The following is a 25,580-nucleotide window of genomic DNA, read 5'->3' on the forward strand; positions in this document are numbered from 1 at the left end:
GGCGGTAACGCTTAACGCCGGCGGGTAACCCCTGTGATAGGGCTGTTTTTTGCGGTAATGGGGCTCTTTGATATTGATAAATAGACCGCTAATCCTAAATAAACTGGTTTAGCACTATTTACTCAAATAAATTCTTACAGGTTAATTGTTCCTCACCTTTCCCTGTGTTCCCAATCAAAGGTAGGAACACTTTAAAAATTAGAATGTTCATTTCTGCTATTAGATATATATTAGCTATATATAGTTAGTCTCTCCCGATCTGAGACTCAAAGGTCAGCAGCATTAATATATAACTACAACAATCCGCTATGTAATCCGGAAGTATATAGTCAGCCAGCCTAGGATCATTATATTTATTCGGATTTAAAATTGTTGACAGAACTAAAAATATTTGTCACATCCATGTCCTAAATTTTAGTTAAAAGCAGCTAATGATAATTAAATAGTGGCCTTCTGTCCCCCCCTCACTTCTATAAAGCGGTGGGCGATATTATTCATGTTGAATGGATGATTTCTAAGGTCTAGTATAATGTATGTCCAGGGTCCTAATCTACAAATGATGAAATGATCACAGGGTGCTGTGAGAGACATCAATGTTATGAGCTTTTGAATAATGCATTTTGTATAATTTAAATGCTGTATGTGTGTAAAATAGTCTGCAGAGCTGCAGGCTATTTCAGACATAATATGACTTATGCTATCTTATCTTCTGCTTCTTTCAACATGTTTCTTCTCAAGAAAATGTGCACATCAAGCAACTTCTGTTCCAGGAACCCACACCCCACAAACCCCCACCTGAGGCCTACGTGACTGAGATAAGGACATCTGCTTTTTGGAATGACCACAAACTGCTGACATGTACAAGCTGCTTTCACAAACCTTGTACTCTTATCTTTTTTCCTGTTTTACTATGTATAAATAAAGTTACTCTGACTAAGGGCTGGTCAGAACCAGATTGAGCTTCAGCCTGATATCTGAACTTGTCTGTCTCTCTATCGATCGATACCCACAAGACATAGCAGCCGGAGTTCAGGAGAAAGGACCCATTTAGGTCATCTCTGACAGTGCCCAATGTAGGAGGCGCTTTATGAGAATGTATTGATGAATTATTGATAAAAACACTTACAATCAATTATTTTAGATTCAAAAATATTATATATATACAACATGGGATAAGAATGGGATCTATTTATGCAACAAATTGATCATTTATTTTATTTTCTTAAGGCATCTCATACATAATAGTCAATAGACGGTGTTGCTGGATGTTGTCTAACTGTAATGTGTGTATCTAGTTCCATACGGTTCATAATTTGCATATATATAGTCCAATGATTTATTGTGCTTGAAAATATAATTTTTAAAAATATAAGTACACATGATATAAAATAGTTATTGTACAATACGCACAGCGGATGTAATGTCAATTTGTAAACTATACTAAAATGTACATATATTATGTCACACAGACCTGTGGTTGTCACATAGATTTACACCCTGATATCGGTGGACACTGGATCCCATTGTATTATTATTATTTCATTAAACAGTGACAGAAATATCCAATGGTTTTCTATGGCTTCACATATAAATCACAGTGTGAGCTGATGTATTCCACAGGGGCATCCAGCTGTGGAGGGCGGAACTACAAGTCCCAGCATGCCTAGGGCTACCACTGACAGACTGTGAACGCAGAACAGACCGCAAGGCATTGTGGGAGTGGTGGTCTTTCCCGCCCTCTCGGCGGATGGCAAGAAACTACAACTCCCAGAAGCCCGTGGTGCCGCCTGTGACGTCACGCGGGGTTAGGGACGTCTCGCGAGAGCAGCCTGTCTTCCCATCATGGCGGCGGCCATAGAGGAGCTGCTGGCTGCCCTGTCTGGCTCTGGAGATCCCATAGAGGAGCTGAGGACGCTGAAAACAGCGGCCCTGGCTCTGCCCCTGAGCGCCCTGAGAGAGAGGGGCCCCCAGCTCCGCCTGGGCGGCATCTTCTCCCTGATGGACGTGGCTGACAGGTGGGAGATTCCCCATGTACCAGAGACATGACAGCTCTGTGCAGTGATCTGATACATGACATGTCTGTGTATAGTGATCTGACACGTGACATGTGTGTGTAGTGACCATATAGATGTCATGTCTGTGTGTAGGGACCAGATACGTGACACGTCTGTGTGGGGACCTGATATGTGACACGTCTGTGTGGGGACCTGATATGTGACACGTCTGTGTGGGGACCTGATATGTGACACGTCTGCGTGTAGGGACCTGATATGTGACATGTCTGCGTGCAGGGACCTGATATGTGACATGTCTGCGTGTAGGGACCTGATATGTGACATGTCTGCGTGTAGGGACCTGATATGTGACATGTCTGCGTGTAGGGACCTGATATGTGACACGTCTGCGTGTCTGGACCTGATATGTGACACGCCTGCATGTAGGGACCTGATATGTGACACGCCTGCGTGTAGGGACCTGATATGTGACACGTCTGCGCGTAGGGACCAGTAATGTGACACGTCTGCGCGTAGGGACCTGATATGTGACAGGTCTGCGTGTAGGGACTTGATATGTGACAGGTCTGCGTGTAGGGACTTGATATGTGACATGTCTGCGTGTAGGGACCTGATATGTGACACGCCTGCGTGTAGGGACCTGATATGTGACACGTCTGCCCGTAGGGACCAGTAATGTGACACGTCTGCGCGTAGGGACCAGTAATGTGACACGTCTGCGCGTAGGGACCTGATATGTGACATGTCTGTGTGTATGTGTAGGGACCTGATACGTGACACGTCTGTGTGTAGGGACCTGATACGTGACACGTCTGTGTGTAGGGACCTGATACGTGACACGTCTGTGTGTGGGGACCAGATACGTGACACGTGTGTGTGGGGACCAGAAATGTGACACGTCTGCGCGTAGGGACCAGAAATGTGTCACGTCTGTGTGTATGTGTAGGGATCTGATACGTGACATGTCTGTGTGTAGTGTATGTAATGCGCTCACGTGACCTCTATGTGTACCTCTATATCTCATGTAGCTGCCCCATGTGTTTACAGAGAACAGACTGCTCTGTGTGTGGCCATATTGGAGAGATTCTTCCAGGCTCTGGAACCAATTCACATCGCCAGAACTTATAATGAGGAACTTCGGAGGGGATTGTATCATACTGACGATTCTGTGAAGCTCCTAGCCATATCACAGGTATGTGCTGGGAGGTCATTAAATTGTGACCACATAAATACATTTCTTTGGAATATCTGGGAATCCCAGTAGCAGTTTTCTGGCTTTGTATCTTTCCAAAATCCAGCTCTGGTGTAGGACAGGGCAGCTCTGTGTGCTGGGACTATGGCAGAAATCTACATATTCCATAATGCATTACAAGCGTAAAGAAGTATTTGTCTCTCCTCTGTGACGTCATCTTGTGGTTGCCTGTGCATCTGCTAAAGTTGAAATCCTTCTGAAAGCTGCAGAGAATGTAACAAAACGGAGTATGAAGAGACAAAAACACCCCATTAATGGCTTACCTGGCACTTTCTGCTAGAAATAGAAAGTGAGTGAGCGTCGGATCCTACATATATCTGTGTTGGCGTGTTCTGTCGCTCACTTAAGTTCCTTCCGGCCTCAAAGAGATAGGCCATACCTTCTACTAGCCTTCAGCATCTCTAAGTGGGCCACCTGGCTCCCTTACACACGCCACACTGTCCCCTCTACAAGTGCCTTATCCCTTGACACCCTCTTCCCTCCTAAAGTGATGAGAAATAATGTTGGTCTCTTACTTGATTGTAGCAACTTGTTTAAAATAAAAACAGAACTGACCCCAAGTTATATAGAGTTTTTAATTTATTTGTATTCAATTAAGCAACAACCAAATAAACCTTGAAAACTAAAAATGCTAATAATTTATCATTTCTTTGTACATGATCTTTTTATCCTATATGAACAAATCAGGGCTCATGCAGTTATTGTCTCGTTGCATGGCTCATCTCTAAGATAACTAATCCTGACCTCCTGTCCTGTAGGTTGGGAGAATTGTGGAGTGTCCAGAGGCTATAACAGCGATACTGAACAGCTTGGACCTGCTGAAACAGATCATCCTGTGTATTGGAGGGGACAAGATTTCTGTAGCTAAGGAGGTGCGTTTTCTATACACAGCTTCGCTGTATCAACATCATGTGATATTGCAGCTCTGGAGATTTGTCAGAGGTATCGCCGTACCTGTTGGGTTGCTCAGATAATGAATTATTGGGTTATGGCTTATACACCAGTGACGCAGATAGCGGGAGATGGAAATATATTGGAGAATGCAGACGTTTGGTGTCAACAATCTGCCGCAAAACAGTAGAAAGAATATACGGTGGGTCATACACCTTGTAGGTGAAAAGAAAGTAACGTAACCACTGTGGGGTAAAATCTAATTGGGACCCGTTCCTGCACATCTTATTGCACAGACATTATTTGTTTGCAGAATTTACCAGATTGGAAAAGACAACAGTGGGCAGCTCAGTGGTTAGCACTTCTGCCTCACAGCATTGGGGTCATGAGTTCAATTCCCGACCATGGCTTTATCTGTATGGAGTTTGTATATTCTCCCTGTGTTTGCTTGGGTTTCCTCCCACACACCAAAAACATACTAATAAGTTAATTGGCTGCTATCAAATTGATCCTAGTCTGTGTGTGTGTGTTAGGAAATTTAGACTGTAAGCTCCAATGGGGCAGGGGGTGATGTGAGTGAATTCTCTGTACAGAGCTGCGGAATTAGTGGCGCTATATAAATAAATGGTGGTGGTGATGATGACATGTGCAAAATTTAGGTACCTGTCGGTCAGTACGTGGTAAACATTTTATCTTCCCATAAGACATCTCCTTTGGCTGAAATCACATCTTCCAAACATCTCTTGGTCCTAGCTAGTACCCTTGTTAGAACTCTTCTAGTCCTCACAGATCTGTAATAATAGTCTGGGGACTGAGAAACATTCGAAAGCTGTAATCTTTTTTTCCTGTACGTACTTCATGGTTGAATTTGAGGTTTGTTTTGCTGAAACATCCATCCTCTTCTCATCTTCGGTTTCTTCGCTGGCTCTGGGCATTTAGTTTCCAGGATTTGTGGTTCAATCGAATTTTCCTTCCACTCTGACAATATTTCTTGACATACTATTATTCTGCTTTGGTATTTGCTTCTCCTGCATTGGTTTAAGGCCTGTTGAGTTGGGCTACAGTAGTTTTTAGGTCTGTAAAAAAAAATGAGAGCACACTATAACTGAATATCTCTTCAGCAAATCTACAGATGGCTTCTCTTTAAAAGCATATTCATCTTTACTAGAGTTTGCTTTCATGGAAAGGGTGGACACGGCTTCTTTGATACATAGATAAAAGATTAAAAATAATTTGTTTATTTTCAATTTTAAAACAATGTTTTCATTTGGTCTTTAGGCGATTAAATCTCTTTCGAAAATCGCTCATACCACGAGTGGGTTAGATGTGCTGTTTGGGACCAACTTGCTGACGGACTTAAAGTCTGTTATGACGATCAGTGATATTGTACGATACAGAGTGTATGAGGTAAGATTGCTGGACGATTACGTATTTATCAAACCATTGTGGTGACTGATTATTGCTGGCTGTGATGGTTATTCACTGAATTACTGCGGTTCTGCCATTTATCTGCCGTGAGGTTTATTATAGCAGAGGGGTAAATCAATCATATAAGTTATAATTACTAAAATCAGCGTGTGTGGCCATCTAACAGCCCGTAGTCACACCGTCAGTGATCCAACTGCTCGGCCCAAGCGTTCAATGACTGTATCACATCCGATTCTCTTGAACGATGAATGGACCTTCAGGTTAGATCTGTCTCATACCTTACCTTACTATGACTCCCCATTGTATCAGAAGCCGTACATCCCTACTGTGAGCCAGGGTGTGATTTGTGCCTCATGTTTCAGCGATGTCACTGGCTCCTAGTAAGATAGGCTGCATGGGTATGAACATTGATTCTGTTCTCACAATGGTGGGTGACCGGTCCACGTTTAATATCTACGATTGACTTATGTTTCTTCTAGTTATTGGTTGAGATTTCGTCTGTGTCTGCAGAGTCTTTAGACTTCTGTGTAAAGAGCGGGATCTTACCTCAGTTACTGGAAGAACTGACGGGAGACGACGTTCTGCTCAGGTGAGGTCACAGATCTGCTACATGGTATATAATATCCTGACTGCCACACATTCACTTATATATCACTATATTGTTAATATCTATTAAGACTGAGCTCTTTCACTGAGTTTAAGCATCTGCTGACTTCATGATGTAGACAAAGTACAATTTGGTCAAGCATAAAGGCATTATTCATCGGTTTGTTCGAACATTAGCAGGAAAGTCTAGTGTGTAACATAAAAATGCTCCCACCATGACTTTATCTGAATCATCTTCTGTACTGACATAATCCTGAATTAAACTTACTAGTGAATGTCTCAATGAAGTAACCTATATTGCTTTAATTTTACCATAGATGCGGGGCTGGAAGTGGGGTGGTATGTGCCCGTTTGATATAGCAGCACTTCTTGTCCCCATTTCTTTGAAGTGGGTCACATACTTTTACCTGCAGGGAATGTTGAAAATAAGACTAAAAGACGACGCTCTCTCATTTGTCTACAATGTAGTAGAACAACTGCCATTTTCTTGTAGCGCACCTGTAGCAATGTGTGCTAGAGTGGCAGCCATTTTCTTGTAGATCTGTTTCCTGATGGATAAGTATGTCACTGAATAGAACATCCAGCAAATCGGTGTTGTGTAGAGGAGAAGTCCTCACAGGTATAGGGGATAGAGCAGTAATGGGAGAGAGAGTGGGGGCAGCAATAACCAGACACAGGAGAGCTGGACCACAGACAAAACACAAGTAGGAATGAGTGGTGATTGGGAATGCACAGACACAGATTTAGGGGGAAATCGGGAGGGGACTGAAGTATTAAAAAAAATAAAAAAATAGAAACTGCTGTGTTGTAAAACAGTAGGTGGATGTGTTCTCACCAATTACCTGATAGTGTTGTTTATATATCAGAGTATCTGTGAATAGATCAAGAGATGTCTCCAGGTGAGACTGACTGCTGTGCCAGTAAGGAGACCATGCCCTAAACACAGAGATTCAGGTTATAGGACAACACCCGATACACAACTACACGTATGGAGCAGGTATACGGCTTGTCTGATTTAACATAAAATCAAACTTCGATTGTAGTGGGACAGTGCCCCCCCGTGGTCATAAATCAATATCAATGGGAGCAAATTTAGGCTGCTTTTGGACATTAGTACTCTTTCGTATAAGATCTCTATAAAACATATTATTAAACTAAGCAGAGTTTGTCATCTGTAACTTTTAAAGACCACATTACATTTTTATACAGTATCTACAGAATAATGCCTCATTCCATATTATTTTCCTGTATTGATAAGTAGGTATTTTATGCAACAGTATGAATGGTATTTTCTGTCTCTTTGGTAGAGTAACCTGCACAGAGACGGTCACCATGTTGGCTGGCTCACTCCACGGGCGCCAGTACCTGGCACAGCAAGGAATCCTCGATAAAATATCCAATATGATCCTGGGGGCAGACTCTGATCCCTTCTCGGGCTTATATTTGCCAGGTGACCCTCTCAACTTTAACAATTAAAGTGTATTGTCTGTTATCGACAGTTACCAGACTTCTAATACACAAACTGTTCTAGTCATTTGTAAATATATTGTTTTTTTTTTATTTTAAGACACTGTATTGAATGTTAGGGGGGCACAGACTTTTATCTGCTGCCATAGATGATTAGTATGATGGCAACTTGTATTTATCTTTATCTGTGAAAATGAGGGAATGGCTGAATTCAGCTGGCAATTTAGTAATCTTAAAAGGAAGCACAATATGCCATTGTCCTCAGCACGGTGGCGTAGTGGTTAGCACATCTGCCTTACAGCACTGGGGTCATGAGTTCAATTCCCGACCATGGCCTTATCTGTGAGGAGTTTGTATGTTCTCCCCGTGTTTGTGTGGGTTTCCTCCGGGTGCTCCGGTTTCCTCCCACACTCCAAAAACATACTGGGAGGTTAATTGGCTACTAACAAATTGACCCTAGTCTGTGTGTCTGTCTGTCTCTGTCTGTGTGTGTGTGTTAGGGAATTTAGACTGTAAGCCCCAATGGGGCAGGGACTGATGTGAGTGAGTTCTCTGTACAGCGCTGCGGAATTAGTGGCGCTATATAAATAAATGATGATGATGATGTCCTCAAAATACTAATTATGTGATTGTGTTTTTAATAGGATTAGTAAAATTCTTTGGTAACTTGGCTATTATGGACAGTCCCCAGCAAATCTGTGAGCACTACCCCGCGTTCCTCACAAAGGTCTTTGATATGGTCGAGGGCCACGAAAACACTCTGATAGGGGTCGCCGTGGACACACTTGGAGTTCTGGGCTCTACCATAGAAGGAAAACAAGTTCTGCAGAAGACGGGTACATTCTACTTTCTGAAAAGTCACTTACTAAAAATGATTCCATTGATCAATTAGTAAGAATGTGCTTATTTGTGATAGTGTTGCTCTCTCTGTTTCACTTGCGCCCTCTATTTCGCTTGCTTGCTCTTTCATATCTAATATTTCCATCGCTATCACTGTATAATAAACCATTGACAACACCACACTTGCCTCCGTCTCCCAAGACCGCTGCCTTGGTGTCGCCCTTCACTCTGCTTTAATGCTCAAATCTGGTCTCTCACGGTCTTGTTGCCTCCACCATCAGAATATTACTATTGGCCTTTTCTGGTCCAATATGCAACCAAAACGCTTAATCCATTCTCACCCCCTCTCGCCATAACTTCTGCAACCTTCTCTTATCTGTCATTTCTTTTATCTATCTGTCCCCTTCATCCTATCCTAAGTGCCCTGACATGGTTGATCTTCCTCCCTTGCTGCTCCACATCCACTGTTCATCCCTACACTAGCTTCCCATTTCCTTCAGAATCCAAATTACTTGCCCTCAACAACCCTGCCTTTTCATACATCTCAATCCATCTCTCTGTCTCCCTCGTACCATCTGAGATTGGCCACTGACCTACTCCTCGCCACCTCTCACTTCTGCCAAGACTCTGCCAGTCTACCTCGTTACTACAGCCTAAACTACTTCCACCTCACACTGTTGAACACCCTCGTTACTGTCCCCAATCTTCATTCTGATCCCCACTCGCTCCTCTTGTCTTAGTGTTGCCTCTTTCCCACTGGATTGTGAGCTCTCTCATGGCATTTAGTTCTTTTCCCAAAATTTGTTTCAGGGTTTAGATCATTTTGTGAATTGTTTCTGTAATCTGTAACATTGTTTCCTTTTCCCGCAGGGATCAGATTTAATAACGTTTGTCGGAGAATCGGACAACATGCAAAAAATGCCCCCACAGAGCTGAGAGTCCGATGTTTAGATTCCATCTCCTCCCTCATGTTCCTGCCAGTAAGTGTCTCATAAACTGGTTTTAAGAGAGGTCACTCGGCTGTGTTTTACAGAAGTCAAAGTCCCCCGAAACTTCTGTTAATACACTCTAAAGTTTTGTGTGTTGGTTCGTTGACCGGTGTCTGTTCAGTTGTGTTTAGAACTGGCTTGAAGGCTTCAAGCATTTGTAGACTTGGCCAACACTGGGTCTGTTGTTGTCTGCTAGAGAATAGATTTCTTACCTTGCTTTCTATATATGAGCTATACGAGACACCATACAAATGCTCAGTGCATTGCTGAAGCCATGGGTTCGATTCCAACCAGGGCCTTATGTTGGTGGAGTTTGTATGTTCTCCCTGTGTTTGAGTGGGTTTCCTCCCGGAGCTTCGGTTTTCTCCCATAGTCCAATAACATACTGGTTGGGGTAATTGGCTTCTGGCGAAAATTAAACTGTGTGTGTGGTGACTTAAGATTGTAAGCTCCAGTGGGGCAGGGACTGATGTGAATGACTGACTACATATTATCTGAACAGTGCTGTAGAATATGTAGACGCAATATAAATAAAGGATATTAAATTTGTTATTCTGCTACCATTTAATTATTATTAATAACATAATATTATGTATAGCTTGTAGAAAGTATTGTATTATGGTCTACAGAATAATGTCCTATAATAACCTTCTTCACCAGCTAGATGAGCACACTGATGATCTCCTAGCAATGTCTGAATCCTGGTTTAAATGCCTATCGCCCCATCCCATGGAACTATTCCAAAGCATGGCCACCCAGCCATTCCCCGAACTGCACTGCGGCGCTCTGAAAGTCCTCACGGTAAGCTCACAAAGAGATTCTCCATAATCTCCCAACACATTTGTGTAAATGTCCTCATATTCTGGTGTATTGTACAGTCAAAGCCCCGTTTTATGTTTCTAAAGAGATTCGAAACAATTGGTGTAAAATCTGCGAACATATAAAGAAAAAAAAGTTTCTAAATGTCCCGACTCCAAAATAATCATCGAAATAAAAATCAATCTTCTATTACCTGATCAAGTCCTAAATATGGTTCATACAATGATTTGTATAACTAAAATAAGAATTTACTGGGCACTACTTACTGCAAGCAGTCTTGGTGCCATAGCAAAATTTGATTGGAAAGACCTACAGTAGTCCCAGATTGCCAGAGGTGGTAGATTTTATAGAACACCGATTTCCACAGCACTGCACACACACACTTTCACACTCCGTCTTCTTGTTCATTTGAGCTTACAATCTACCATTAGCTGCCAGTGGTTTGTCCTGATGCTATTTCCCCTGAGATTTACAGCAAATGTGTCTCTGCTTTTATTGCTCATCTTAAACTCTGCCATCCTCTGTAACCCGTCTATCGGTTCTGGTCTCTCTCCTTCCCAATAGGCTGTCGCCAACCAGCCCTGGGCACAGAAGATGATGATTGACAGTCCAGGGTTCATAGAATATGTCATAGACCGAAGCGTCGACCCGGACAAAGATTCAAAGGATGCCAAATTTGAGTTGGTAAAAGCTCTGGTGAACTCTAAAACCTCAATGGAAGTGCTTGGCAATCAGCATTACCTGAGACTGCGCGCCTATCTCCGGGAGGGACCCTATTATGTAAAAGCCGTTTCTACCGTGGCCGTAGAAGGGTCGGAATAGGGGACAGCTGGCACAGAACTTTCCTGGACTGTATTATAACCAACCTCTGGCTCGGCAAAAACAGAACCAAGAATGTGACGACCAATAAAGCGTTAGTTATAGATTTATAGAGAATCCATGTTGTTTTATATACATTACTTCTCTCCTCTGCATAGTTCATGTTTACTTTCTGTAGGAAATATACAGCTTTCTAATACTCTGGGTGCTGTATTGTGTTTATTGCTGCTTCAGTTACAACCATCCCTGGTAATGGTAAGTACTGTATAACTGCCACAGTGATTTACTTACCATGAGCTGGAGGAGCAGTGTGATAGGCTGCATTCTTAGTGATGTCATTGGTTCCTCAGGCAGGGAAAGGCTGCATTCTCAGTGATGTCACTCGTTCCTCAGGCAGGGATAGGCTGCTGATTGGTCAGTGATGTCACTGATTCCTAGGGCAGGGATAGGCTGCTGAATGCTCAGTGATGTCACTGATTTCTAGGGCAGGGATAGGCTGCAGCCTGCCCAGGCTCAGTGGTAGTCAAGAAATAGGAGAGCACTGGATAAAGATTGTGTCCAATAGTTCTAGATGTATTTTATTACAACAATTATTTTAAAGAATAATAATAATGACATCAAGATGATGCATAAAAGTCATTTATCAGTAAAGCTGCTAAATTAAAATTATCATTGAACTCTGAAAGAATTTCCTTTCTATGTTAGAAGCTATAATTACACATTGAACATTGTCCACAACTGACCATTGATACCTTTATCCACTTGCGATATGAAGAGGTTTTATGCCCTAATGCTGGGTCCATACATCAGATGTCCCAGTTCTTTGTTACTCGTTTGTTTGTTCTCCAAGATATTGTGAGTCAAAAATTCAATCTCAATTTATAATCTAAATCCATTCTGTCTCTATTAATCTCAATTTGCCATTCAGCTTTATTGAGTTTGCCACCACCCATACCTGCAACATCCACCCCAGTTTTGTGCCTATCGATTTGGGCTAAAGTGTGTTTAAAATTAGATGCCTGATTCTCCTAATCACTAGGTCCCTAATCAGCAGGCTGTCAGTCATACCTCTATCCCAAGCTGATTTATGCAATTAGCACGTTGGTGTTAGTAATTTTTATCAACGAAAATATTAAATTGGGGAAAGAAATATTATTTGCAGTAAAATGCGTAGCTACATTTGAGGTTAAAATCATTGAATAATATGCATCCAATGTAACATTACTTTCCATATAAACCAACTATGATCTGTGTATCTGCTAACAGCCAGTATGTCTGCTAAGTGGATTGTTGGCATAGATCTATGTTGGCTCATATTTCCCACTGCTAGTCCCCTGTGTTTAATATAAAACACAGCTGATTTGAAAAAATTCTGCATGAGAACAGACTGCATATAATGTTAGCTGTAAATGCTAAAGTCCCAGTACCCTAATTGTACACAATATAATAATGTAATGAAGTTTCATATACACATAAGAGAATATTGTTTGGACAGTTAATAATACATAGTTGCATTTTCAATATAAAATGTAATCAAATATACATTAAATCAAATACACCAACATCCGTTGTTGTTCCCTTTTTAAAAAATCAAATGGGAATCGTCTTCCCAGCAGTAGTCCGAATGGAAACATCAAGTAATGGGAATAGAAAGTCACAATTTATTTCATGTATTATAGCCCCCATACCGAGTTCTGTTAGCTGGAGAGGTCAATATGCAATCGGCCAATCAGAAGCAGCTAGCTAGTGTTGCCAATAGTCATCATTGTGTATAATTGCACCAGACCTCGTAAGAAATTTGCCTCCTAAAAGGCGGGTCTGCAAATATTATACATAAATGGGAGGATTTATACCAGACTAAATCTGTTCATCATGCTCGTCACTCTCTACAGCAGGTTCCCATGATGGAAGGGAGGTGCTTATCTAGCAGAGCAGTAAAGTACTGTTTGGACTGGTAGATTCCTACACAAGTGATGTCACAGCAGCTCAAATAACTGCAGAATCAGGGCTTGTAAACACTGCTCATGAGCAGAAGTCTGTGTGCCTAGCAGTGTGCAGTAAATATAGAGTATAGGTATAGTAAATGTAACCATAGTGGACAACACTTTAGTAACTGTACTATGTTGAAGACAGTACCTAGCAATATGCTATAATTATTCTGATAGTTAATTATCTACAGATAGCTGGTCACAATAAGTCACCATTATTTGTGTTTAGTGACAGCAATTTCGCTATGATCTCCCTGGTTCCCGTACTGATTGAGTTGTTATCTAAGCTTATGTTTGTAAGCGCACTGCCAGTATTGGACGCCAAGGTTTCCATGATGGCACGGCCTCCTTCCTCCCCAATCTCATTGCTGTCCAAGTCGATGGCGAGCAGCCGTCGGTTCACCTGTATGACCTCTGCCACCAGCCTGGCCCCCGCGTCACCGAGGCTGTTCTCATCCAGCAGTAGGTGGGTGAGGTTTGTGTTCGTTTTTATGGCATCAAACAGTTCCTGCCAGGAGTCCCAGGTCAGGACGGCGCTGTGGGCCAGGCCCAGGTGTCGGAGAGGTGGATTGAGCTGAAGGAAGGAGGCTACACTTCTGAGACCTTCTCTGCCCAGCTGATTACCCCCAATGTCCAGTTCTGATAGCTGAAAGCGAGAGATACTGTCTATTCTCCATAGCTCTGATAGACCTCTCGTAAGGGTTGTTATGCCTTCATCGCCTAACTGGTTCCCATATAACCTGCAGATAAGAAACAGACAAACTGTATGTTATATGTATGTCAGGAAAGAATTAGAAACAATGTCAAGATATACATTTTATTTGTTACTGTAACATCAGCCCCAGCCTCACGTTATAGGATCCAATTGGACAGTGCTTAGGCCAAGATCAGTTCCAACTTCCGACATGCCCAATAATTATCTAATCAATTCCCATCGGATTATTATCTGGCATCAAAGTTGTTTAAGGTGAGGCAATAAGACGGCTGCGTTAAGACAGTGAGTGTGACCATGATACATTCTCACTGCGTTGTCACTTATAGCATATAATGTACTAACAGAAACATGTAGGGAAGGGATGATACTGTACATTACATTAAAAATGTGCATCATTTGCTCAAATAAGCTTTTTGATGGTGGTTCTGTACCAGTTGGTTAGCCCCTGGGAGCCGTAAGGGGGTTGTAGCCGTTTGCAGCAGGATATACTGAGTAATACATTTGGCCCTGGAAAGCGATGAGATAGGACACGTCAATCTCTACTCACAGGACACTCTTGATAGAAGGTTTCTTCCGCAGCAGGTGGATGATGGTCTCTGCTCCATCAGGGCTGATATCATTGAGGTTTAGGTTGATACTCTCCACCTCCGACTTGCTGCCCGCGATTGCTGGAGCCAGGCGTCGAAGCAGCGAGTCCGTCATGCCGGTATTCCTAAGGACCAGCTGGTCCACTTCATCACACTCTCGGAGGACAGTCGTCAGGTCTGAGATCTGTTTAAAGGAAACGGTGATCAGAGAGGAGGAGACAAGACTCCCGCAGGTCCTGGCCTTTATCACAGGACCTGCTATTGTGGTTAAAACTCAAAATGGACCCAAGAATTGGTGCAAGGATATGTTTAATAATTTACTATAGTTCTCTAAGCATTACATTATTATATTGATTGTGTCCTTGTGTTGAAAGTAAACGGCAGAGTCTGCGTTAGCATGAGATGATTTAGGAATCTTATTATCTCACCTGGCACACAAGATCATCTTCACCCGCCACCTCCGCTCCTGATATATGACTGCAGGCATCCGCTATCTCCTCCCCATCCTGTATCTGCCTCTCTGCTGCCACCTGCTGCTCAGGCACCGGTAGTGATCTGACATCGTTGGAGAATGCAGCGGCCCTATGATTTGCTGCATGAGAAAAAAAAAATACTTTGGTTAAATGGGATATTTCAAGATCATTTTATGGCAAATACACAGACTGCCACCTTTCCTACTTCTTTCATTGTATCACATTCCCATTACATTTTCCATACCGACACTTCTAAATATCCACTGCGACCACTGCCTGCAATAAAACTCTTTTCCCCCTATACATGAAAGGGTTACCTGCGGACATAACATTGCCACTGAGATAAGGTTGCAATAAAATATCAGATTTATCTTTTTGATTGGGAATCCACTGATAAATTTGCCCCATATATTGGGTGTATTTTATAGTGTATAAAACAAGCTGGTGGACAATCACTGGTCATTTCAATACCCAGGGCCTGATTCATTAACAAATGCAAAACGAATGTAACACGCGTTTTTTTGAAAAACGCAAGTACGTCGGGTATACGCACGTCTGTACTCAACAAGGAGCGGAACTGAAGATATGTTTGGTGACGAACAGGGGTCTAGATCCGCTCTGCTCCAACAGACAATACACTGCAGGATACGTCCAATACATAATGGAGGATGAAAATCAGTGAAACCTTAAAAGCCAAGTAGAGACCCCTCTAACCAAGTGCCCTTCCCTCCAAATATCCCGTCTCACTCTGAGGATCTTCAAAATTTGACTTTTACACTGGTTGTTAGGATTTAGGTTCCTGCCCAATTTGGTGTATCATTTTTACATTGTTTAAGTTTTAGCCACGAAAGAACGCACAGAAGAGAAAAAAAAATCAATTACTGTCACCTGTTAATAATATAGTCATTAATATCAAACCATTAAAAAATAATAAAAAAAAGTTTTTTTCCCCCCCATAACATACATTTATCTGGATGTTATTAATGTCTACTGTTCATAAAATGCATTTTTACAGTTGCTCCTGATTACAAACACATGTTATAGCTGCATACACAGCCGTCATCACTAGTAATCAGCACTTACACCTGACCTGTAGCTGGTACACAGCCGTCATCACTAGTAATCAGCACTTACACCTGACCTGTAGCTGGTACACAGCCGTCATCACTAGTAATCAGCACTTACACCTGACCTGTAGCTGGTGCAGGTGATAGGACAGAAAATCACGTACCTTAGAGACGCCCAAAGCTTGAATCGGACGCTGCTGCGTGCATACACCCATTTCCCTCCCCGTTCCGCCTCTAAATTTGTAGGCTATCGTAAGTGTCCTTTGTGCTTGAAGATGAATTGGAAGCTGCTGTGTTCTGTAACGTATGCTCAGAGGGTGTGTGCAGAGTAATTGTACGCAATGTATCGCCACTTATGCTCTGTAAAGAATCAGACCCCCAGTCTGTGTCTGACACGGCCGCCATCGTTTTGGAGACTGCTCCTACTTAACCTACGTCTGTATATGGATACGGCTTTTACAACTATTTTAATTTACTATACCGCTCAATAGTCTTCATGTCATGTTACGTTACACTGGTGTAAGGCAACTGGTGGCTGTGTTATCCCATCTGGACACCTCCACGTTGTGTGAGATTCCTGCAGAGAGGCCCATACCGTGACTCCCAATCAATGGAACCCAGAAATAAGTTCTGTTTGTAAGTGTGCTCAGAACACGCTGCTCTGTGACATACCTGTGGAGGCGTGGGTTCCACTGCTGTCGCTGGAATCACTCAGTTCCACGTCTGAGCGCCTGCTCCCTTCTCCCAGCGCCATCGCTAATTTCCGGTGAATTGATTGGGCTGAAAATAACAGTGAATATTGAAGGTGAGTTACTGTATTAGTACATAAGAATGTCACAGAACTTACAGCACAACATATAATTCCAGTAATTTCAGTATATAATATTATTATTTACATATACAGTATATATATATATATATATATATATATATATATTATTGGGTCTGTATAGAAAGTAACTGCACCATATGGTGTCTTTACTCACTGCCGTCATGTTGCTCTGCATGAAGTCTGACGCTATCCGTGCAGTGTTTCTGCGCTGAACTCGCTGTTCCTGAAGGCGTTGAGTATTGATCTTCCTGACCTTCACTGTAACCTCTGGTTTCACCAGGTCTCTGAGTCGCTGCTAATTCTGCGTTTCCATCATTCACTGCACTTTTCCCAGAGTGCTCCGCTTCCTTGTCCTTATGCTGCCCGAGTGAAGAAACATTGCCGCATTTTCGAGAATCTGGGATGGTTATAAAATTAAGAGTGATAGTGATTGTTTTTATTATAGTTCTGACCAATATTATTGCAACCCACTGTCAAAGATATTTTATTTTGGATGAAGACAATTTATTAATATGAAAATATTTACATTGTTTTATCTTATTTTAGTATATTATTAATATTTGATGTGGTATTATTATGTCACATGGATCCTTGTGTGTGAGCTGATGAGAGGGATATGAACAGGAATGAACGAGTTAATTCAAAGAACAGATGTTTCTAATCAGAGTTGATGAACAAAGAGTTGCATGAATTTCTCCAGTCTCCATTGCATCCAGGGAAGCCATAAGGATCAAGATACGCCTATACACCTTCTCAGCCAATTGTAATATGACATTTGTAAATTGTAGTACAACCTACTTTTGCTGGTATTAAAAGTAATTGTCTGGTGTGGGAGAGTTTTCAGAGACTGAAAATGAGAGTGATATTGTCACAGCGCAAGCTTTTCTTTTGTAAATAAACAATGATATAATTTTATTCTTAAAGTTTCTTTTGCTGAAGAAATTAAATTATTACTTTAACACCTTCCTCACTTGCAAAAAAAAAAAAAGGACATCTGACCATCAGATCATAATTCCCTAATCTCACTGTTTATTACAGCTTTGGTGCTTAGGGCCTCAGATGTGGGAGTTAATTGTATATTGTTTAGTATTACTATGATATAAATCTGGCCAAGTTTTCACCTGTGATCTTAAAACCTCCCGCCTATGAGGATCTCAGTGGGTGGTGCCTGCCACCTCTCTGTCATATTATTGGTCCTTTCAGGACATGACCAATTATGTCACACACATTCCTTGCCATCTGATCACGCCCCAAAGCTGCAAATGTATTATTAGAGGACTATCACAACTCAATTAGACTAACGGTAGATCTCTGGGAGGAGACAAAGGAATTTTCTGTAAGAGATAGAGATAGTTAATGGCACCTCTACTGAATACTGTGCTCTGCAAGTAGACTACAATCAACATCATAGGAACACATTTCAGTTTTCTGAGTATTGTATTGAAGTGGAGAAGACACGACAGGATTGTGGACAATCTTACCTCTAAGGTGGGGTTTCCTGGGTCTCTGATATTTGTTATACAGTTTATTCTCTTGCTCGGAGTCCGACTCTTCCTTTGGGGTTGTCTTTTTCTTCACCCTCCTCCGCCTCCTGGCAGGGGGCTCGTGGACCTCTGGGGTGGCGGGCTGTTTGTTGGACGGAGCGGTGTAGAGACTTTGTGTGCTCCATGTCATTAACTCCATTGTGCCCATCGTCTTCTCTACATTTCAGTGAAGAAACATCACCAAGATCAGACATCAAAATTGGCTTAAATTTGCTGCTGCTTTTCCATAATATTCACCAGAAAGAGCCCACGGGGGAATTCACCCCAGATAAGTACCCAGAGGAGAAGTAACTCTATTGAGGGCCGTAAGTAGCTCCAAGTATCTTATGTCTCGCCAAAGTTGTAAGTGAATACATACCCTTCTCTTGGCTGGTGACAGACCTCTCACAAGTCCGAGCCACTGAACATTCTCCTCCCGGTTTTATCTGATATTTCTTTTGACTGTTAAACTCCGCACACCTGGAAGATACAGAGATCCGGTAACTCCTCGTGTACACCGGGGTGTGGATGCTGCTATCTACACTGTTCTTGTTGGAGATGCAGATGATTGTGTTATCTGCCAGCGGTGAGGGGCATTGAATTCACTGCAGTGGCCTAGTGGTTAGCACTCCTGACTCACAGCACTGGGGTCATGAGTTTGATTCCCGACCATGGCCTTATCTGTGTGGAGTTTGTATGTTCTCCCTGTGTTTGCGTGGGTTTCTTTCGGGTGCTCCGGTTTCCTCCCACACTCCAAAAACATACTGGTAGGTTAATTGGCTGCTATAAAAATTGACCCTAGTGTCTCTCTCTCTCTCGGAATTTAGACTGTAAGCTCCAATGGGGCAGGGACTGATGTGAATGAGTTCTCTGTACAGCGCTGCGGAATTAGTGGCGCTATATAAATAACTGATGATGATGACTGATGCAGAGTTGTTGGCAAAATGAGAATAAATTGCTCCAAAAATAGAGCATGGAAAAATAGCGTATTTCCATCGATGCGCAGAGCTGTACAAACTAGGCAACATCCACTGATTGGGGCAGCCTTGCCACCAACCTGGGTCAGCATCCAGCAATTGCCCTTCCCTGCCCCTTTATTATTGTAGTGCGTTATTGCCGCGGAGACATACCTGTTACAAGGCTTCCCTCCGCTCAGCTGGGTAATTCGGAAACACCCTCGTCTCCCCTGCTGAAATCCCACATGGTTACGGTACTCGCAGCACCAGCTGATCCGAGCCGCTATGAGTCCATTGATGTAGATGCTGGCGCTGAATGGATATCCATAGTGACGCCTGGAGATTATCTGGAACGTGTCTTAGATATAGGAGACAAATGCATCGTTATACACGGTCACATAGTGTATGATAAAGTTATTTCGTGTTAGAATGCTGGACACCCCTGGGTATAATACAGCAGTCACATACAAATCTTCACAGGAAATAGATGTTTATAATCAGCTGCCTATAGCTGGCTGCGCAGTTGTGTTCTAGAAGCAGCTAATCATTTGTCAGTTACTTCTATAGAATCTCTATCTACTGTCCATGAACGCTGCATGCAGCGTTTCCTCCTAGCACAGCAAAACGCTGCTGAAATCCAGCTGTAGAGAATTTAATGTGAAACGTTCTAACCTGTCAAATTGCTCATGGAAAGGCTCTTAAAACATTACTGAGCTTTTATAAGTCTGTTATTACAGCTTTTAGCTACAGTGATAAGAGCCATCTATCTTCACACTACTGGAATACCTGCTCTGTCTGTCCCCTCCCTCTGGAGATGCCAGGATAATAATCAACTCCAAGGGCTGTAAGAGAGATCTGATCTGATACAGACCTAGAAATGACAGCTGGCTTCAGGTAGCTAGAGCATGGTGGCACAATGGTTAGCATTGCTGCCTCGCAGCCCTGGGGTCATGAGTTTGATTCCAACCTGGGCCCTATCTGTGTGACGTTTGTATATGCACTCCGTGTTTGCGTGGTTTTCCTCTGGGTGCTCCGTTTTGCCTCCCAGAGCCCAAAAACACACTAGCAGTTTACTTGGCTTCTTCCAAAAAATGGACCCTTAAGTGTGTGTGTCAGGGATTTAGATTGTAAGCTCCGAGGACTGATGTAAATGACAAATATTCTCTGTACAGCGCTGCATAATATGATTGGCGCTATATAAATAAACAAGTATTCTTATTATTTGTATCCCAGCAGATGGTGGGATTCCGAGACCGATGTATTATTGCAGAGAAATGGGGATGTATAGAAATATAATTAGAAGGTTGATTCTAATTAAATCCATTCTTTATAGCTTTGAAAGCAAAACCATTTCTGGAATAAAAGATGAGGTATTAATGTACAGTAACAGGGCTACTGTATTGGTCATTAAGCTGAGTTTTATGGAGCTTGGTATTGCAGGCCTATGTGTCAGATTAGTATAGGCTCTAACGAGGACTGACCTCCTGGGCTGACATAACCCTTAAACACGCAGATGCTCTCTCCACCGCAGACCTGCTGGAACATGCTCAGCTCGTCCTTTGGCTTTATCACCTCGTTCGTCACCGAGATCCCTGTTCCCAGGTATTGCAGACTCATTCTCACATTTGTTGGTTTGTTTAATGCTTGAGGGATTATTTTGTTATTTGAGTCATAATCGGTCTGTGAAACCTGATGGAGACAACATGCACATCACAATTTATTCACAATAGTAATAATAAATTATAATAATAATAATAGTAATATACTTATTAAAAAATAGGCAATTCTGAAGCATATGTACAGCAGAGTAGATGCCCCAGGCTAACTGATTCACTTTAAACCCTTTTTAACATATTTTTCTTGAATTTAAAGAGAGAACGTAAGTGTAAGGCTGGGTACACACTACAGGGTTTTTAGACGATTGTCGGGCCAATCAGACGATAAACAACCGTTCGGCCCAATATCGCATTAGTGTGTACACTGCAACGATGAACAATTGTCACTCCAAAGCTCATCGTATCGTTTCATTTGATCTTTAAACCGGACTTAAAATCTCGTTCAACGATGGAACGATGTTGTTCCATTCCTGCAGTGTGTACGCACTCAGGACCGGCAGTGTACATAGATCTCTATGGAGTGTGCAGAGTCAGGATCTTTTCAGCCGATGGTTATGACAGATGAAGATCACAGATCTGACGGTAAATCCTGTAAAACGTGTACAGTGTGTACACAGGGATCGGCTGCTGATCGGGACTTTTTTTTTTGTCGTTAAATTGTTAAAGATGTTGCATTGGGAGATATTTTCTGTAGTGTGTTCCCAGCCTAAGTGTTTGTAGTTTACCTGATATCCGGACTTGGAGAATTTCTGCTGTGATGGAGAATTTAGCTGCGAAGTCCGTTTCGTTACCGAATTGTTGCCAGAACTCTTTAGTAAATTAGGGATGAAGGGCGCTGAGTAGTCGATGCTGAAGTTCATTGTGTTCATGATCATGGATGTACATTTCAGATAAAGACACGGTAATTGACCCATGATCCCGGGATCTTTGCTGATCATGTGATCCAGCCACGTGTAAGTCTGCAATTCAGATAGACATCAATGAATACAATGTTTATTTGTGTGGGGAAGTCCAGTGTTGTTTGTTTGAGTCTATACATCAGCAGCAGCAGCTATTTATATAGCGCCACTAATTCCGCAGCGCATCAGTTTAAAGGGCACAAATAAACCTACATAATATATTTTTTTTAGTTTTCCAAAGAATAATACAATATTAATCAAACATTCCCTCAGGACTCCTTTTTCTTTTCAAGTTATAAACATGTAACTTACTAAATGTCATAATTAGTGATTGTACTCTGTATACAGCGCTGTAAACTCCATACAGGAGCTCAGTCTCCATCCAGGTTTAAGCTTAGATAGCACAGGAAAGTAATTTATTACTGTGGTGTATTACCAGTTTGTAACACTAGGTGGCGATACATAGATAAAAGATCATTGAGCCCTTACGAAAAAGTTTGATCTTTATGCTGAATAAACTGCCTGTTTGATGTTACTTCTGGACCCCTCTCTGCATCATGACTATTCCACAATAATTACCAGTAAATAAATACAGTGTGTGCCCAACTCAAAATACAGAACAGAGACCGATTTGCAATATCTAATTTATATACTTTATATAAAAGTTTACGATATTAACTTATGTATAAAGAGTGCTTGTTATAAAGGTAAGATATGTGTGATAAGGTTGTAATTGAATGGAAATATTTTTCTAATATGTATTGTTGTTAATGAACGCTGCATTTGAGAACCTAGATGGCTGATAACATAGGACAATAGCTTGAGCTCCACTGCAGATATATCATTTCTGCTTAAGTTCTGTATTTGTTCATAGTATGTCTCATCTTACAAGGGCCTCTTAAGGTTCTTGTCCCTTTAAAGTTCTCATCTAAGTTTGAGCCTTTAACCAAATAAACGCATGACCCAGCCCTGGAAGGGAAGAGCTTCCAATCTGGGGAAATAGTAGAGGGAGTGCCAGGCGGATGGGGATGGGAGACTGAATAAAACCTATGTCTGGAACCAGGAGGGACTCAGTGATTGTGAAGCTGGATGTCAGGACTGGTGAGAGGTAACGCTCCTATTGGACTGACCCAGGACTGCCAGAACTAGGGATGCTCACTCATCCCGTGAACTGGTTTTGGTTTTGGATCTAGATTAGCTTCGTGTTTTGGTTTTGGCAAAACCGACCTTGTGTGTTTTGGTTTTTAGAGAAAACCTAAAATATGCTAAAATCACATATTTTTGCTCTTTTTTTGTACCTACATTATTATTAACCTCAATAACACTAATTTCAAATCATTTGCAATCAATTTTGACCACCTCACCTTTCACAATATTATTTTCATACACTTTCGGACAAATACTGCAGGGACCTGGCTGGATGGTAAGCGACAGAGCGACGACACAAACACACGGCAGTTCCTAGCACATCTAGGACACATTGGTACACAGCAGTGGCAGAAAAGAAATATAGTGCAAGATGGAATTGTCCTTGGGCCCACCGTTATTTTGGATCTTAAAAAGGAATCCAAAAATCGCGAGATCCGAGGACGTAACGATGACTAGCTACAAAGAATCAAGTCCAAAGCGGAGTCTTTGTCACTAACCAGTGTACAGTCTCCATCAGTTGGTAGCCCGGTATAGTAACAAGTGTGTATGGCCTAAATAGCACAAGGAAAAGCGTGGAAAGGATGCAAGAAAGCAACAAGGTATCCCAGGAAGAGTACAGAAGTAGTGATTGTGTGGTAACAGCTTTAATACCCTCCTATCGTGGAGGTATGACATAATACACCTGTCACATATTGTGCACCGTTATTAGTAGTGATTGTGAATAGTAATTATTGATATGCCATACTGTCCTTTAACAAAAACATTCTGGGCCGGGGGCATTAAGGAAAGTAAGGCAAAAAAAGAAGTAAATCTTCTCCGGGACAAACCATGTTACAATGCAAGGGGTGCAAATTAGTTTATTATTTTGCACATAAGTTACTTTTCATGCACCACACAAATACTTGATATCTTTATTTTTACACTGAAATTTAAAGTTGATCTAGGACATGCCCTACCCCCACTATAAATCTGTCCCCACATTTTACATTTACCTCCCCCCTCCAATGCAACATGGTTTTGCCCAGGTGCAAAGTTACTCCTTTTTTATGCTTTGCTCTCCTTAATGACTCAGGCCCTCTGTTTCTGCATTGTACCCTTCCAGCATGAAACCAACACACTCTACTTCATACATGGTCGTTAGTAAAAAAATGTTGTTTAAAGGTGTATCCCTAAAGGTGTATCCCTCCCTTAGGATGTAAGCTCGCTTGAGCAGGGCCCTCTTCCCTCCTGTCTCCTTACCCGTTCTTCTGCTCCGTGTCTATTGCATCTGCCTGCCTGGAGTTTCTGAAGTATTGGTACTTTTTGTTTATTGTTCTGTACTGTTATACCCTGTATAGTCTACTGTTTGTAGTATGTGCGGCGCTGCGGAAACCTTGTGGCGCCTAACAAATAAATGATAATAATAATAATAATAATATTGCCTCTAGAGCAGCGATGGGCAAACGGATACACTTTGGAGGCTGCAAGGGCCTTAATCTCAGTAATAAGGTAAAACAACACATATCAGCAGCATTGTACACACGTGTTACACGCTATAACAGATAAATGTGACAATAACCCAGGAAGGAGCTGGGGGCCGCAGCTGGAGGCTCGGAGGGGCCGCCTGTTGCCTATCACCGTCCTAGATTGACACTAGAAAAGAATCAGTCTGAATTGTACGTGTTGTCTCAACTAATCTGAGAAACCCGACACAGCCTGGGCACGGTACTAAGACCTGCAGCTCAGAAAGGGCAGACTTAACAAGACACTAATGTATGGATCAATTATGTATGATGTTACCAGTTCACCTTGACATGTTCATGCATCGTGCGTGAGAACAGGAGCTTAATGAGACACCCTCGAAAAACCTCCAACCAGCTTCTGTAATCTCCACTACTGTACATTTAACCCTTCTAAAAAGAAAATCAGAAACGTCTTTTATAAAGATACAATGTAGCAAAGGTCACTTGGGTGATGCTAATTGTGAGTACTCTGTAGACTATAAAGTAGCAGTGTTACTCCCAGCTCTGTGTTTTATTCTTGGTTACATCCCCATTCTGGTATTCTTACCACCTTTATAAATGATCTGTATAATATGTATGTTTTTGGGAGGGGGGTGTTTTTTTTTTTGTTAGAACACAGATGTGATTTCTATGAAGGCATTTCCCAGATGTCAATCTGTTATGAAATATTATGTATGATTGTGACTGGACGAACCCTGGATCTCTATCAGTCTTTGTTCATGAATCAACCAACATCTTTCAGTATTATAATGATACTTCATTATAATTATATTATTTGGAGCCGTCTCCAGGTATTAGGGTTTGCAGTTTGGTGTGGGGCTTTCCTTACATAAAATAAAACAAAACATGTTATACTACTATCACAACTACACACATACACCCTCATACTTACTGTCAGACATCTGGGCAAACCCTAAACAAGGCTTAATGTACACCAAGCCAAAGAGCGAGTACTCACAGCCTGTGAATCATTGTATCGTTCAAGGGTTAAATAACAGAAGAACCTTATGATAATTATGTACTGTACCTTACAGGTATTACACTGACTGGGCAAATTAAGATATTGGCTTTTGTGTCCCATAGTTTCCCTATCCTGAAATCCCTTATCGCAAATGATCCTACCTGTGGATGAAAATCCACAATCTGG

At 41.9% G+C, this 25,580-nt stretch overlaps 3 protein-coding genes across 3 annotated transcripts; 1 reads left to right on the top strand and 2 right to left on the bottom strand.

The window, feature by feature from the left end:
- Window positions 1–1,625: 1,625 nt before the first annotated feature.
- PSMD5 (proteasome 26S subunit, non-ATPase 5) lies at window positions 1,626–11,325 on the top strand. The gene is made up of 10 exons (XM_075185662.1): window positions 1,626–2,015; window positions 3,063–3,207; window positions 4,026–4,139; window positions 5,437–5,565; window positions 6,066–6,175; window positions 7,500–7,642; window positions 8,304–8,495; window positions 9,370–9,479; window positions 10,149–10,289; window positions 10,872–11,325. The coding sequence occupies exons 1-10, from the start codon at window positions 1,843–1,845 to the stop codon at window positions 11,127–11,129; spliced, it is 1,515 nt and encodes a 504-aa protein (XP_075041763.1). The 5' UTR covers window positions 1,626–1,842; the 3' UTR covers window positions 11,130–11,325.
- A 1,972-nt stretch (window positions 11,326–13,297) lies between these two features.
- On the bottom strand, window positions 13,298–16,710 carry LOC142101905 (leucine-rich repeat-containing protein 73-like). Its single transcript, XM_075186336.1, has 4 exons — window positions 16,629–16,710; window positions 14,845–15,008; window positions 14,377–14,600; window positions 13,298–13,854 (listed from the first exon to the last, which is right to left on the bottom strand). The coding sequence occupies exons 1-4, from the start codon at window positions 16,708–16,710 to the stop codon at window positions 13,314–13,316; spliced, it is 1,011 nt and encodes a 336-aa protein (XP_075042437.1). The 3' UTR covers window positions 13,298–13,313.
- A 223-nt stretch (window positions 16,711–16,933) lies between these two features.
- LOC142101728 (uncharacterized) lies at window positions 16,934–21,925 on the bottom strand. Its single transcript, XM_075186120.1, has 6 exons — window positions 21,609–21,925; window positions 20,749–20,956; window positions 19,442–19,625; window positions 18,691–18,791; window positions 18,270–18,488; window positions 16,934–17,185 (listed from the first exon to the last, which is right to left on the bottom strand). The coding sequence occupies exons 1-6, from the start codon at window positions 21,819–21,821 to the stop codon at window positions 16,935–16,937; spliced, it is 1,176 nt and encodes a 391-aa protein (XP_075042221.1). The 5' UTR covers window positions 21,822–21,925; the 3' UTR covers window position 16,934.
- Between the last annotated feature and the right edge of the window lie 3,655 nt (window positions 21,926–25,580).

The sequence above is a fragment of the Mixophyes fleayi genome, chromosome 9 (genome assembly GCF_038048845.1).
Source record: "Mixophyes fleayi isolate aMixFle1 chromosome 9, aMixFle1.hap1, whole genome shotgun sequence".
Classification (NCBI taxonomy): Eukaryota; Metazoa; Chordata; class Amphibia; order Anura; family Limnodynastidae; genus Mixophyes; species Mixophyes fleayi.